At 38.2% G+C, this 16,779-nt stretch overlaps 1 protein-coding gene across 1 annotated transcript in view; it reads right to left on the bottom strand.

The window, feature by feature from the left end:
- Pkhd1 (PKHD1 ciliary IPT domain containing fibrocystin/polyductin) overlaps positions 1 to 16,779 on the bottom strand; it is a 426,978-nt gene that overhangs the window by 270,840 nt on the left and 139,359 nt on the right. Inside the window, exons 37-38 of the mRNA XM_026400889.2 lie at positions 686 to 896; positions 116 to 273 (exon numbers count right to left, since the gene is read on the bottom strand). Of these exons, the coding sequence (XP_026256674.2) occupies positions 116 to 273; positions 686 to 896 (369 nt within the window). The remainder of the gene's footprint in view (positions 1 to 115; positions 274 to 685; positions 897 to 16,779) is intronic.

Raw genomic sequence — 16,779 nt, 5'->3', positions numbered from 1 at the left:
TATTCCGTTTTGAAAGAGGTCAATCATAGCACTGTCACATATCATTTGATGGTGAAAATTTGGTTTTACTTATTGAACTTTCCATTACTTATTGAACTTTGAAATAATTCTCTACCTTCTGCCATGTTGGCCTCTTGACAGGAAGCCAGGAATGTCTTCCTCTCACTAGTGAGATTTCCTTGTATGGTAATACGCCTGCTGAGCAGAGCCACTGTGACCTTTAAAATGCGGTGTTCTCCAGCCACCCAAATCTCTGTGAAGTTGTGAGAATATCTGAAAAGAGGGAAAACAGGAATATACATCTGAAGATGTCACCCCTAATCTTATTCGGAATGGTGACAGTAAGCCACCAGATGAGTGGGGTTCTTCCTTTGAGGATCTGTTTTACAGAAACTCAAATTTAAAAGAGTGAACTGTTACACAAATATATAAGAATTAGAAACTGTGCTGATGATTGTACTATCCAATTGATATAAGATAAGACCAAAGTTTGAGAGTCTTAACAAGAGAAACTTATTTAAGTAGTCTTAGTCTTCAAAATATCTCAAGCTTTGTAATTTTCCTGTCAGAATGTCTAGCATTATTTAATGTTAAAATACATCACTGAAAGATCAGTGTCCAGACCCCAACACAGTTAAAACCTCCTCCTCTTCCACGTGAACCTAGCCAAGCTGTCACTCAGTACCTCAAGGGCGACCTCAGGTGAAGGTCTGCATGGTGCACAGCCTCCACAATGACAGTCTCTTCCGCTGGTCTGGCACCTTCGACACCTGTCCCACTGACAATGACCACTTCATCCCCAGTATGCCAGTCCACAGCGTCTTCCAGAGACAACACTCTGTCTTGGGCATGGGCAGCTGCTCGAAGATGGGTGACAACTACTTCTGGCAGTGAACCTAAAGCAGCGCAGAGAAACAAAGTTCAGATATTTAATAGAGAATGTGATGTTATTTGGCCAAAGAATTCTGTGAAAAACAGTCTGGAACAAGCTTCAAAATCAAAAAGCACGGATTTTTGGATACTAGTTTTGGTTTTGGTTTGGAGTAAGCTGGGATGGGGTATCAATTTCTCATCTCTGAAAGTTGATAATAAAAGCAATCCAGGATAGAGTAGTAAGGTATGAAGAACACAACAAACGTCATCACACTGAACCTGAATTGGAGTCACAGTGTTGCCATAACATAACCAGGTTCCTTTCAGTGAACAGGCTTTAGTTAAAACAGGAATAGCATGGTCTTCCATCACTAGATTTTAGGAGAATAAAATGAGACAATATGTATGAAACATCTAGTTTGGATCTTGCTACATTATAGACTCTCAATAAATGTTATTCTTTTTTCTTTCTTTCCTGCATCACATTGTGTTTTGAGAATGAGATTTTTTTACTACTTCTTTCTTATTCCAAAAAGAAGAAATGATCCTTAGGCTCTGATGTAGAAGACAATAACTAATTTCCCATATGAAGACTTCAACTCACTTTACAAATAAGGTAAGCAGAGTGGAAAATCAAAATTACTTAGGAATGGTTGTCTTGGTGCATTAAACGATCCCTTCAAACACTAAACCTGAGTGTATCCAGGATAGGCTTGCTAAGAAAATTTGAAGAAGGGAAAACTTGTGAGTCTGGGTATCTTAGTTTTAGATATCTTAGTTTGGGTTATCTTAGTTTGCACTATACTCTGGCATTTCCATCTGACTCTCCCCATACCAAGCACGTTAGTCCTTAACTAGCAAAGATTTAAGAAGATCATCTATCTCTCAGTTTACTCTGGACTTTTCCAGCAAAGGTCATGGAAAAATTTTTAAGGCATTATCTAAAGCAATATTTTAAAAAGCACATGGGTTACTCCCAACTCCTTCCTTTTTCCCCAGTACACTTCCTTCCTCCTTTGCAATAGATCATAATTTACCTTTAGCCCACAGCAAGTTACTGTCCTCCCTTGTTGCACTAAAATAAAGTAATAATACTTGAATCTCTAACTACAGAGATAGCCAACAATAAATCATTTTCAAATTATTTTAAACTTCCCTTTTTTTATTTCTCTCTGTGTGTGCAGACACTTGCACCAATAATGTTGTTCTAGTCTTAGGAAGGTCTCAGGTTAATGATGTAATTTCTAAAGTTTACTCAGGCAATAATTTTATCTTAAAAATATTTACAGAGTTCAAAATTTCTAATTATAGGGCAGGTGAAAATTAAGACATAAATCATCCCCAAAAGAAAATAATTTTAATTTTATTGCTTGTTTGTATATCTTAACCTTTGGGAACAATAAAATGAAATAAAGTTTGTTTTTATGTATATGCATATGTGTGGATTTCTCTGACCTCTTCTTGACTGTCCATGTAGAAAGATTCATGCCAAGCATAAAAAATATTTATCAAGTACAATGCAAAATGCTCTCAAACTTAATGACACATGTTCACAATGCTCAGTCAATATGCAAGGACCATCGATTATATACATGCAAGCTATGTGAGGCAGAATCGAGAGTGGAGATCACAAAGATACTACTCAACTAATTGTTCTTAACAGTGGTCAAGTCAGAATGAATGGAAAAAGATTACAGAGAATCTTTAAAGGCCATTTTCAACTATTAAAATACACTTATGTCCTTTTAAGTGTCGACAGAGTCGCTAGAAAGCAGTAAGACTATCTCATAACTTTTTTCCTTCGAATTACAGAAATGACATATCTATGTATGATCACAACGAGCCTGAATATTTCAGGAGTACCAGCCTAGAGAGGCTGGAAGAGTTCTAACCTAGAGCCGGTGCCATAGATTTCAATATGCAATAGCTCTGTAATGATCACAGTATGCATGATTCATCTCTCCACCTGAAGAATGGATCATGAATGCATGACCACTGTTTTGTGTTTTTTTTATATATGTCACAATTCCCAACACAGCATTGGACGAGTGGTCAACATTCAACTCAGGGTGGTTTAAACTAATTATTTTAAATTTTTTTTCCTATAGACAATCACTTGTAACACCCCCCCCCCTCAGATTATAACTAACTGAGCATACAATATCCAATATATAAAACACAGAAAAAAGTTACTGAAATTTTTGAATAAACACAACCTAGTTTTCCTCTGATGTAAGAACTCTTTGGGTTTCTTTTTTTTTTTTAATTTTACAAATTGCACAAATGAGAAACTAAAATTCTTCAAAAACAAGGTTGTGTAATAATGAAGCCTCAGTACCTAGTTCTGAAAGCAGGACTTCTGAATCCAGGACTAGAAAACTAGATAAGTAATTAAATTCCTAGCCTCTATAAATTAACTATACCCAATTAGCTTTGATTCTCAAAAAATCACATGCATTACTTTATAAAGGTTATTTAAGCACCACACAAGGGGGACTGGTGGTGCTCTCTGCTAAAGAGAACATGGCACATGTGTGAGTCATTCTCTTTGTCAAACTCCTGAAACCCAGCTTGGGCAGCTCCCTTCCTTTCTGTACCATAAATCAAAAAGCATATAAAAGCAGTTTTAAAAGCTCAGTAATTTATAAATATACTTAAATGACAAAAGGAGTATGGTCTTGTAATTTAATCCAGTGTTTAACCACATTTGGCTTTCAACATTGACCTGCTAACCAACAAACTATTCATTTACTCCCACTAATGACTTCTGCTCATAATTATATTTTTCTACAAATTATTGTTCAAGCATTTCAGTGTCATTCATCTATAATTAGTCAGTCCCAGAGAACCATTCTTACCAAATGGGCATGGAGAGAAAGAAAATAAACTTTAAGGGTTGACACACTTTAAAAATCTCTAATTGTCTTCTGTTTATATTGTAGGAATTAAATCTTTATTTCAAGTGAATAACTGCCAAGATTTTTCCAAACCATTTAGAAGGAATAAAGGGAAGGAAGGAGACAAAGGAGGATGGGAGGGAGAGAGAAAGGAACTATTTGATTAAAATAATATTGACATCAGAATAGAAATATAAAGGAACTCACAAAAGAAGCCAAAAATTTTATTCTCAAGTATACACACTGTATTTCACCCTTATCTCTGGACACAGATTCCCCATTATAATGGCAAAACAGGAAATGCTGTCTTTTCCTACATATATAGGTAAACACTTCTCAAGCACCTGGAAGACAAAACAAAGTGAACAGAATCCCCTTTATCCGATACTCACTACTAGTACAAGAACTACACAGACTAAAATCACAAATGCTCCATGCTAAGAGATGAGATTGAGGGAGACCCAGGGTCTAGTGGTGCACAGACAGGGAGCACTTCACTCACAGCAAGGGAGTGGTTGTTTCTGGAATGCCTCCCAGAAGAGTAATAACTAAGCTGGATTTTGAAGGATAAGCCTTTTGCCCAGGTGACAAAATGAGAAGAGCCATTGTTCATGTGCCATTTCCCTCTGCCCTTGAGAACAACTTGCTGTGATATCTCCCTTGGATAAAGACAAAATCTGGAAGGGTGCCCTGCATGAGCTCCACTATGTGTGTGTGCACCATGAACCTTCTGCATCATTACAGGTTCATCTCAGGGGTCCTGAGCAAGCAGGGAACTCCCTCCCTGAAGGAGGGTGAATCACCCACCAGCAATCCTCTGAAAAAGGGCAGATCAGCCAGCTACATCCACAGCTGAAGTGAACATTTCTGCATTGTGATGAAAGGGAATTGGGACAAGGTCTGTTCTAATACTAAGGACTCCACTGTTCTTTTGGCACAAGGGTTTAGACTAAAGCTAACCATTGTTATTTAAAATGGCACAATGAGCAATATTTTCCTAAAGATATCAGAGAAAAATCTAGCTTTCATTTCTATGCAATTAGAGCTTTATATTTTTGTGGCTTTGACTTGAAACAAGTCTGAGAAGAAGCAGGACATTGTAAGATAAGTGGAAACATCTGGATCCTTGTTTCTAGCTCCTGTGAGGATTTGAGGTCTTCAATAAACACCATGCTTAGGCCATACAGAACTAAGTGAATGTCCTTCAGTTAGTGATGTAAAACCCACTTGGTCATAGAAGAGCTAAAGTCTTCTATGAAATATTTTTAACATCTACTTATGATTACCCCAAAGATATATTTTAAAAAAAGCTATGTTTAAAATTTTTATTTTATTTAATTTTATTTTTTGCCTCTTAAAATTTTTCCATCTCTCAATATTGCCACACTGGGGACCAAGCTTTTATCACATGAACTTTGGGGGAAAAACTTCTAAACCACAGCAGAGACCTTCCATCTCTTTTCAAAGACTGTCATAAAAGCAATTGTATTAGACAGGAGGAATAAGTTCTAGCATTCCACAGCACAATAGGGTAACTATATTTTACAACAACCTATTATATATTTATGAGAAACTAGAAGAGAGGAGCTCGAAGGCTCTAAATATAAAGAAATGATAAGGAAATGGAAATGCTAATTACACTGATTTAATAAGTACAAACTGTATGCACATATTAAAACATTACACAGCACCCTGTAAGTATGTAATATTATTGTGTTAATTAAAAAATAAAATTAAAAGAGTAAAAGCAATTTTGGCTTTTAAATAAGCTATGTAAGCCTCACAAATGCAACCATAAAACACAATTTTCAGAGAGTTGAGGGGATACCATAATATAAATCAGCTATACTTTTGATCAGATAGATAATCATTTTGATTATCATTACTAGGTTTTATGTCTTCCAGGAGAGGTGATGGGGACAAGAAAAAAAGGTTAATTTTTAATAACTACTTTTAGAAAAATTATGAATGTATTATACTTAAAGTACAAATTTAGAGAAGGAAAAAACAGAAAAGCACTTGCAATCTTAACTCATTAATATAGGTCTTTCCTATTATTCCTTTTCTATGTGTATATACTGAAAAACTTTAATATTTGTAAAAGAAAAATGCTATAATTCTATGCATACCTTCTCTTTTCTTTCTTACTCTTATTAGAAAATAATTTATTACAACACAGCATCAGTGCTAAGACTCCTGTGTGCAGGACTCTTCTATTATCCTACTAGGGGACTCTTCCCCCACTTGCCTTGGAGACCTCTTCTATCAAGAGGTCAATATTGGATCTCCTAGGCCAGGGAATCTACCCTCTCTTTCAGAGCCTCATTTTTCCTTTTCTAACTCTTTACATTCCCCAGTGAGGGCCTCCTGCTCCACCTCTTCCTCTCCTGTGGTCTGATGAATATTATCTTGTTTTGCTTTGTAGTTTTTAGCTTCTTATCCAGTTCCTCACCCTTCACTTTCACTGTCACCATCTTCTCTTTAGGAGGGTCATAAGGTTTGGGATGCAGAGCCACAGCAGACACCTAGGGATGGAAGATGGAGGACTCCTATTTGGAGAACTCCCAAAAGTAGAGGAGTGGTAGTAGGTAGAGCCCAGGTAGAACTCAGAGCGTCTACAGATGCCACCATTGTTATTTGAGGGGATGTCTTTTTCTCCTTTACCCACTATGCTATGTTTATACATGATCTCAAGCAGTAGTCAAGCCTCCTATCTCTAAGAGATACCCACTTCACTGCCCAGCTCTAAACTAAAGGAGCAGAATTGGAGGCTCATGGGGAAAGGTGAAGAGGCTGCAAGAAGGTGAAAGGGAAAAACTGGTGGGTTTTCTGGGAGATGTTCAATGGGTCATTGCCTGGTGGGGGGCTCATTACTAGTCTCCTGGATTAAGGGGACAAAAGATCATACATATCATTCAACATAGCTAAAAGCTCATCTGGCATGGTCTCCAGGTTATTTACATCCATCAGGACATCAAAGTCAAACCCCTTCCAGCTCATTTTCTCCAGTATACAATCAATCCTAGGGAAGAAAGCCATGCAGAGTTGTCTAAGCCATTGACCAACTCATTCAGACAGCCACTCAGATGTGAAGCCCACCTTCACCTTATCAATTGAGAACCCATGAGGTCTACCGTGCTTGGATACCTCCAGGTAGCTGTCTAAAGACCAAGGCTCCCTGCAGACCCCCACATCTGACTGGTTGATGAGAGACATCAAGTTCTCCATTAGTGACTCATTATTTAGGAAGCTGATCTTGGTTATGTTATGGGGCTTTGATAAGTAAGTAATGTGCTTACTTCAAGGTATCTTTGTGGGTCATGGCAATACTGTTGCTGGATGCTGTGAAAAGGGCCGTGGCTTAAGTTCCTGGGGGTGGCCTCTGCAGAGCCTGGCACTGATGCCACTGCTACAAAGGCCAACAATGACAGGCACTGCTGCCTCTACTATGCCATAGTGACCAAGGACCCTGCAGGAAAGGAGGCAGGAAAGCACACACATGCAGACAGCTCTCCGTGTAGGACAGGTGGAGCAGAATACACATGCCATTTTTTTTTTCTGTAAATTCCTTTACTGAATACAGTGGGAACACAAATTTCTTCTCTTGCAGTTCTGGAGATCAGAATTCTGAAATTATTTGCATTCAGATAAAGTCAAGGTGTTGTCCATTCTGCCTCCTTCCAGAGGCATGGGGAGGATAATTCATCCCTTGCCTTTTCCCCTTTTCAGCATCATGCATAGTTCTGGGCTTATAGCTCCTTCCTCTTCCTTTAAAGGACATCACTCCTATCTCTGTTCCCAGCATCATATTCCCTCCTCAGACTGACACCTTCTGCATTATTTTTATAAGGACCAACGTGATTACACGGGACCCACTGGTATTCATGATACTCTCTTCTTTTCAAGATCTAAAATTTAATTACATCTGCAAAGTTCCTTTTACCAAATATGGTAATATTTGTGGGTCTCCTGGATCAGGACTGGAAACATGTTTCAGGGTCATTTTCCAGCCTCCTATAATTGCAAAAATATGGAGTAAATAGTGTTGAGAACATTAACTAGCCACTCAGGGGAAAATTGGAGAGATGACTTACAAGGAATATTAGAATAAATTCTAGATTGATTAAAGTCGAGGTCAGCAAACTTTTTTCTCAAGGAGCCAATCTCTATCATAAATACTCAATTTTGCTACTGAAAGGCAAAGCAGCTATTGCTGTGCTTCAATAAATTTTTTTTGTTCTCAGAAACAAATAGGTAAATATTTAATCTTTTGCATATGAAAGAGTTTCTTGACACAGAATTAAAGGGAGAAATCATAAAGGCAAATGTTTGTATATTTGCAATTACAGAGATCATAAAATTGCATAAAAACAGTGAAAAAAATTTAAAAAATAGGAAATAAGCAGGCTTTTTGTGCCTCTCTGAAGAATATCACAAAAGAAACCATAAGGAATAAAGTCTCACTTGCAATCCCAAAGTAACCCAAAAAAAATAAAATTGAGAAGACTTTCAGACACTCAGAAGGAATATCTTCTGTATGTTTGCCACAGAGAAATATCAGTGATGTGTGCACAAAACAGAAGCATCCCATGTGCATCTGAGCCATAAAGAGGGTGACATAAACTTTAGTTACCTCCACATCCAAGCCATAATTTCATCATCTCTCAAAATAATTCCAATTTTTGCTACTTCACAGAGGTGTTGTGAGAGTTAGGTGAGAGGAGAGAATGGAAATAGCTTTGAAAATTATAAAGTGCCAGGGTCTAGGTGAAATCCAATTTTAACAAATACTGAATATAATACCTAATTCAATGGTACCCTTTCTCCATGACCAGGCTACTAATAGTTTTGCTTTGATGACACACGTAAAAGAATGCTCTTTGAAGGGAAAATCACAAGATTGTGCATGTATAGCTTTCCATTTACTTAACAGAGATGAGTTTCTTTTGATACTTGAAATGCAAAAAGTGTAAAAGCTGGACTATATTAACCAGTTAATAAACTAAAAGAAGTTTACTACTAGAGAATAGAAATGAGGAGGAAGGAAAACAAGGTAGAAGGTCTAGGCAGGATCCAAGTTAGCAAGTACATTAGAGTCATGGCAGAAATTTTGAAGTTTATCTTAGGAACAATGGAAATCCACTGAAGAATTTTGTGCAACATAATGCTATAAACAGAATTGTGTTTTAAAAATATCTCCTTGATTCCAGGACAAAAATGAATTGGAGAGGAAATAAAACAGCAACAAAAAGATGAATTAGAATGTTTATCCAATACTCTAAGCACAAGTCAAAGGTATCATAAATTAAGGTGACAATAAGAGAGATGGAGAGAAACATGTAGGTTCACGAGTAAACACAAAATTAAACAGAATTTGGTGATAGACAAAATATGAGAAATTAGAGAAAAAGAGGTATGAAGAATGACAGCCAGATTTCTGGCTGAGAGATTACTAGAAAACAAACAAACAAAAAACATGTCATCCTTCTTAGAATAATAATGAGTCAAGCTCACCAAATCAAAACTGGAGGCACACAAGAACATTGTCAATAATAAGCTTTTATTGAGTACTTGTTTAATGCCTGCCTCTGTGCTTAGTACTTTATATATTTTATTTGGCTTAACTGTAACACTTAGAAATGTTTTAGCATCATCTCAAGATGTGACAGATTAAACACTGAGAAGATTTTCAAAGACTCATAGCTGATTCCTGCTAGAGATGGAATTTGGACCCAGATCTCAACACTTAATCCATAGGAAAATGGATTGGTGACTACTCCATGACTGAGCAAACTCAAGCTCACCTAGAGAAGATGCCTTCAACAATACTGTAGAGAGAAAAGGGAGCTAGAAATCCTGAGCTGAAGAGATAGATTGTGGACCTAGTTATTTTCCCCTGAAAAACTTTGTGTCAAGATAAGAGGCTTGATTTCTGTCTGAATTATGTGTCCAAGATATATCTAGAAAATGGGGTCCACTTTGATGACTGCAATGGTTGATTTTATATATCAACTTGACTGGACAAAAGGATGTCCAGACATTTAGCCAAATGTAATTCTGGGTTTGTCTGTGAGGGTGTTTCTGGATGACATTAATACTTAAATCAGTAAACTGAATAAAGCAGACTTTTCTCTCTAATGGGTGTGCCCCGTGTACAATCAATTGAAGATCTGAATAAACAAAAAAAAGGGTTAGATAAGGGAACTTCTTCCCGGCCACATTAACTGAGACTCTGGTCTTATCTGGCCTTCAGATTCAGACTGAAACATCAGCTCTTCTTGGATCTCCTGTCTGCCATCTTTCAGACAATAATCCACACCATCATCTTTCCTGATTCTCAGGCTCTAGACTTGGACTGGGAACAACACTTTGTCTCTCCTTAGTTTCCATCTTGCCAACTGCAAATCCTAGAACTTCTCAGCCTCCATAATCATATCAAATCCCAGCCAAAAGAAAATAGAGGAGTAAGTTTAGAACCATAAGAACATAGGTACCATTTTTACTACTCTATAAACAGTTGGGATTTTATAAGGAAGTAGTTCACAGGTTGGTTCGTTTTGTTTTGTTTTTTTTATTTTTTATTGGTGCATTATAGTTTCCCATAGTTGTGGGATTTGTTGTTACGTATCTGTTCATGTGCACAATCTAACAATATAATTTGGCCAATATCATTCCCCAGTATTTTCTCTTTACCTCCCCTCTGATGTATATCTATTTTACTGGGAGAGGCAGTGAAATAAATACAATTAATAAAATAAATGTAATAGATAATGTTAAAAGCTAACGGTTAAAAAAGAAAGTTACATTAATTATTCATCACTGTGACAAAAATATCTGTCAAGAACAACTTAGAGGAGGAAAAATTTATTTTGGCTCATAGTTTCAGAGGTCTCAGTCCATGGTTAGCCAACTCCAAACTGTGGGCCTGTGGTGAGGCAGAACACCATCATGGAAAGGCACAGCAGAGGAAAGCTGCTCAGCTCATAAGCTGGGAAGGGGGTGGCTAGGGAGAAGATTAAACCCTCCCAGGACATTCCCCCAGTGACCTGTTTCCTTCAGCAGTGCTCCACTTGCCCATAGTTTTCACCACTTCCCAAGAATTCCATTTAAATTATTAATTCATTAAATGCATTAATCCACTGATGAGATCAAAATCCCTTGATCTGATCATTGCCCTAAAAGCCCCACCTCTGAACTTTGCTACATTGGGGGCCATGTTTCTAACACATGACCACTTTGAGGGTTATTTTGGATCCAAGCCATAACAAAGCAGGGGAATGTCAAAGTGTGTCCAAAGATCAAGTGGCTCTGGGAAATAGGTAATCATCGTTTTCATCAGGAGCAACAGGGCCCCGTTTCTGCTTCATGTGGGAAGAATTTGCCTGACAGTGAAGCCAACTCAGGGAAAAGCAGTACCAAGAGCTACAGAGAAACAAAGTCTTAATGCTTTCATTAGAGCACCTGAACTCAGTTGTGCCTCAAGGTTTTTCAGTTATATGAGGCAATAAATGCCCTTATTTTTGCTTGAATTGGGTTTTCTGTCACTTGCAACCAAAAAAGACCTGAGTAATGCCAACATTTTCAAGTATATATAGAAACCTGAAGTACCTTCCAATGTGTTTCTAAGTGGGGTTCCTGCTGTACTTGGATTATTGAATAGCTAGAACTCATTTCTAATTAGCAGTATACATTTACATGTAAACACTTAAAATTAAAAGACCTTAAAAACAGCATGCTCACTTAGACGTTTTTTTAAAAGTTCCTTAAAGTGTGGTTTCTACTATTAATTTAGGGATCCCTTCTTATAGATTGTTTCATCATCACTCTTGTCCAGATCAATAAGATTTTGGAAGGAAGTTTCTGCCACTGTGCCCAATACAGTTTATTTTTGGCCTTGTTGAAACATTATTGAACAAAACAGAGAAAATGTTTTGTTTCATTTTTTGTTGGTGATGCTGGTTATGTTTTGGACAATATAGAACCAAGAACCACTATTCATGCACTCAAGGGAGAGCTAGCCATCCTGTCCCTGGCTGTCTTCCCATGCTAAACTACACTAGATTTACATACACTCGTGATAACTGTCTAATCGCAATCTGCTACATCATGCCAGGTGACCAAAACCCCAAAGCTGTACTGAAATTTGTTAGAATTTAACATTGCAGGAAATGTTTTTAATTTTCCTCACACTCCATTTCTCCATTTTTTTACATCTTCCTACCTTCCCAGCCCTAAATGACAACAAAATACTATAAAAACAAACAAAACAACAATGGCTCTCCTGTTTTGAACCAGTGCCACTGCATACATATGTTACAGGTATTTGAGCAGAACCCACCAGGACGAACCAAGCATTTGACAAAAAGATGACAAGCACCCCACCTTGGAAGGAGCCTTAAAAATTTAGGGAGTAGGCATCTACTTGGACTTAGCTAAAGGAGACTAATCTAAATCTGCCATCTCAGCCGTCTCTGGAGCAGACCCCATTCTAGGCTATAAGTGATAAAGAGAGAAGATTCAAAGGACCTCAGAGAATGCATGAGACTATTTTTTTTTCCATATAAGCAAAGCAGAGAGCTTTGTACATATCCCCATGAAGCTTCCTGAGAGCAGGGGAGATGGACTTTTTTCCAGATTAAATGCTTGCATATGTAGAATATTTGCTGTTGTTCACACCTCTGAGGAGTGGTAAGAATTAGCATATGCACAGGACAGTGAAATAGGTGATGAGTGGAGCATCTATGGGTGGGGAAGGATTTGTAAAAACTTCCTATGGTCAAGTGGATTCTAGGGAAGGTAGATGGACCTGAACCAACTTTCTGGTACCCCACCCAAGACCAACCCCAAGGTGGAAGCTTAGAATATTGCAAACCCTGGTGGGTTTTCCAGATTGGAAACTGTGCCCTGGGAAGATCGCCTACCAAGCTCCAATGATGTCATGCAGACATCTTAGGAGAGAGAATCAACAGTCAGCCAGTATTATCCAGAGAGGTAGCAATACCCAAAAGAACACACACTGAACAGTTAAGTGAAAAGCTTGTTCAATTTCTTGCCTTACCTCTCTCCTACTTGCTCACAGCAAGAGAATGTACAACGAGAAAGTTGGGAGGAAGAATGAAGCAACAGACTGCATGCCTACCACTCCAAGCACTTCCACTACAGCTTTTTAGAGGGAGAAAGGAATGTTTAAAAAGTACAAGACTGAAGGCTTAAACTGGATTCATTAAAACTGACCTTTGTAATATGGGAAAGCAAATAAAAAGTACCAGCCCAAGGTGTTGTTAAAGGACAGTAAAAATATCCATTGGAATATGGATGAAGCTGGGAACTGCGGTGCACCTTTATCCCAGCAACTCAGAAAGCTGAGGCAGGAGGATTGCAAATTCAAGGCAAGTCCTGGCAATTACATGGTGAGATGGTATCTCAAAATTCAAAATTAATTAGTTAATTAATTAATTAAAAGGCTAGAGATGTAGCTCAGTGTCAGACGGTTAGTCAAGAATGTGCAATGTCCTGAGTCCAATCCCTAGTTCTGCAACAAAGAAACAGTTAAATTAAATTTTAAAATAATATTTGAAAAAGAAAGGGCTAGGGATGTTGCTCAGTGGTAGAGTAATCCTGGGTTCAACTTCCTATAACATACATACATATACGCAGAAGGGTGGGCAGGGGAGGAAAATGATAGTGACCAAAGAAAAACAAGTCTGTTCTGTCTAGAATGTTTACATCTCCCAAACATCCCTAAAAATGTACCTCTCCCATTTGTGTAGTCTTGCAGCCAATTAACACACCATACAAGCTTGTTTCCCATGAAATCCCATCTAATATTTTGTGGTGATAAAATTAGGGGAAGGCAGAAAACTTTTTCAATTCTGAACTGAAGAAATCCAAGATCCCTGGAGAGGAAGGAGGAAAGCCATAATCTATACTTAAAAAAAAAATAGAGTATATAATGGCTCTTGGATAAAGAGAGATTTCAAAATTCTGGGAAACATAAAACTTTTAAGTTTGGGGTCCAATTAGAGCAAACATATCAGCAATCTTTTAAATCTCTGCTGATATTTGATAGGACCTTTCTATGCTCCAGATTCTGTACCAGGAACTTAATAGGCATTTTCATTTGCCTGATCCCACACACATTTTATTCAGCCTAAATGACAAGTGATTCAACTTTATGCTCCAGTCTATATAATAGTAAATATTGTACCAAAGGTGACTGTTCCTCCCTATGAGCTTCAGTCAATTTGAAATATTAGATCTTGAATTAAAAGTCAAAAGCTTAAGATTTTAGTTGAAATCTTAGAGGGTACCTATGGGTTTTGTCTTCCCAGCAACACTTTTCTTCTGGAACTATCTTTCTTTGGGTGAGATGATTCCCAGAACATACCCTCACTCAAGCACACATACACATACACGCATGTGCACTCAGGTGCACATACCCCACACCTCCTGATCCTTGCAAAGCAAAATGGCATCTTCTCACATGGCTCTTCTGGACCTTGAAGAGTGGTAATGGAGTGAGAAGGTGACTTGAGCAGAGACAGTCACAATACACTGTCTTCCTGGAAGCCAGGTATAGTCCTAAGCCTGCCAGGCAATCAAGCAGGAATTTGTGAGGCTTTCCCTGGTTATTTTTTGAAAAGAAGAAAATGGAAGGCCATGTGAAACCAGTAAATGTCACTGGCCATAGTCAAGAAGCAAGGAGTGGGAGACATCAAGGCCACTGCATGCAGAGACACCCAGAGGTGAGAGTGAGTCCTCATGGCATTCAGAGCCCTGGTGGCACACATGTCAAGGCTATTTTTTTAAAAAATTACAAGTATTAAAGCTACATACAAGAAATGCCATGTTGCAGCTAAGGTTTATATTTCATTCCAAGGGAATAAGAAACAGAAGAGAGAAGTCATGAACAAGAAGAAGTAGGTAAGGAGGAAGGGCAAGAGGAAACAATATGGATGGAGGAGAGACAAGATAAGAAATGATGGATAAAATGACAAAGGAGCAGAGATCTCAATATGTAATGTTGATAAAGAAAAATCTTATGAAATGAAAGCAGGTCCCAGAAAGTTTCACCCCTACATCAAAGAAAAGATTTTATAGAAAACATTCTGGAGCTTATTTGGTCTTGGAAATGAGAAATCACGCAAAGAGAGACCCTGGATCCTCAAAAGGAGCTAAAAACCACAGTTGAAAGGATGACCTAGTAGAGTTTTTCTTAATCTCAGTTTTTGACAGTGGAACTTTTTCTTTTTTGATTTTGCTTTGTTTTTAGTTTTTTGGTACTGGGGCTTGATTCCAGAAGCACAGTACCCAGAGAGCTTTTTTTATTTTTCAGACAGGGTTTTATTAAGTTGCCCAGGCTGGTCTTGAACTTGTAATCCTCCTTCCTCAGCTCCCTGAGTAGCTGAGATTACAGATGTGAGCCACTATGCCCCATGTTGGATCTCTTTTTTCTAAAGAAATATTACTTCAAACACGAAAACAAAAGCAGTGAAGAGATTACTTGAGCATTTTAAGCCTTGATTGCTTGACTTCCCAATACTTCAGCTTTTGGAACCCTGAAAGGCCCTCCAGGAAGCATTTGGGTTCCATGCAACACAGTTTGAGAATCATTAATCAGGAACACACTTCTACATACACAGCCTACTCCATGCACACTGGATTGTGCTTAACCACAGCCTTATTCTCTTTAGCAACCAAAATAATAGAACACAGTACAGTGTTCACAAGAACTGTGAAATACAGACAACATGGTACTTATAGAAAGAAAACCAGCCATGTCTAAACTTGCTTACTTACATTGCCTTTTTCCCTTATTTATTTCTACTAAATTCTCATGATCATAACAATTGCACTAGTGTTTTCCTCAATAATTTCCCACATACTAGCTTTTACTCAGAAATTTCCATTTATATTTAATGTCTGTATCTTGTAATTTCTTGAAAAGGACAAAGACAGAAGTCCAGTCAAGGCCGTAATACTGCTTTTCTCCTAAGAAACTGTCAGCCAAATTTCTCAGGGAGGAACTGGAAATGAAATGAGAGACATTGATAAATTTCCCTGCTGAACAATCAATAAAAGTCCCACCATTCTGCTCAGCCTCCCACTGTGGAAGCAAGAGCCATAATTACATTGTCAAAAATTCAAGTTGCCCAGGCTGACAGCGACCCCCTTGAAAAGTGACAAGTGATTGGCACTCTATTCGAGGTGGTGACGCTGGATTGGCAGATGGGACAGCCAAGGCAAAAGGCAAGAGTGAAATTTCCTTATTGACTACAACCACCCAAACCCCAGACCTTTACTCTGGAGGAATCCTACAACCCTTTCATCATATAACACATCAAAGTGAGCAGGTGACAGAGCTTACTAAATAATCTGAACTCCACCCAAGATTCAGAACATCCCCTGTCCTGTACAGCTGTATAGGGGGGAAGGGATGGTTTAATGTCTGGTGCAAGTCTTCTATACATGAGTGTGTGAAAGTTTCATCAATTATAGAAAGACATAAAATGTGCTTTCAACTCCAGCTTTCCTTCTGACAACTGAACAGCAAAGCCTGTTTGCTTAGCATTTTAATCTATGATAAAAATCAGCTAGAGCAGAAGGGTTACAAAGGGCAATAATGAAGAACACAAAGGGAGAGAGAGGATGGGAACAGTATTACCCAAGGAGTAGTTAAATTAGAATCCATCCGTGGCTTTACTTCTGGATGTTCAAAATCGAGGCTGCAAAGAGCCTGATTTGCTGGGCAGTGCTCTGCTTCTGAGTATGCTAGGGCCCACGAAAGTGGTTTCCAAGAACTTGGTTCTAACCATGTCCAGGGAGAGTGGTTGTCCTGTGCCGAAAAGCAGCTGCACCCAGAGAGATTAAAATCTAAAGGTGTTCACTGGGTGGTGGGAACAGAACAAAAGGTGCCTGGGAATGTCGTTGACTCATAATCTCCAAGGCTAAATCCTCTCCTAGCTGATGAAGAGATAGGCACAAAATTTAATAAGAAAAAAAATTGCTG

Source organism: Urocitellus parryii, chromosome 8, assembly GCF_045843805.1.
Source record: "Urocitellus parryii isolate mUroPar1 chromosome 8, mUroPar1.hap1, whole genome shotgun sequence".
Lineage (NCBI taxonomy): Eukaryota > Metazoa > Chordata > Mammalia > Rodentia > Sciuridae > Urocitellus > Urocitellus parryii.
This window is presented reverse-complemented; position numbering and strand designations above follow the sequence as displayed.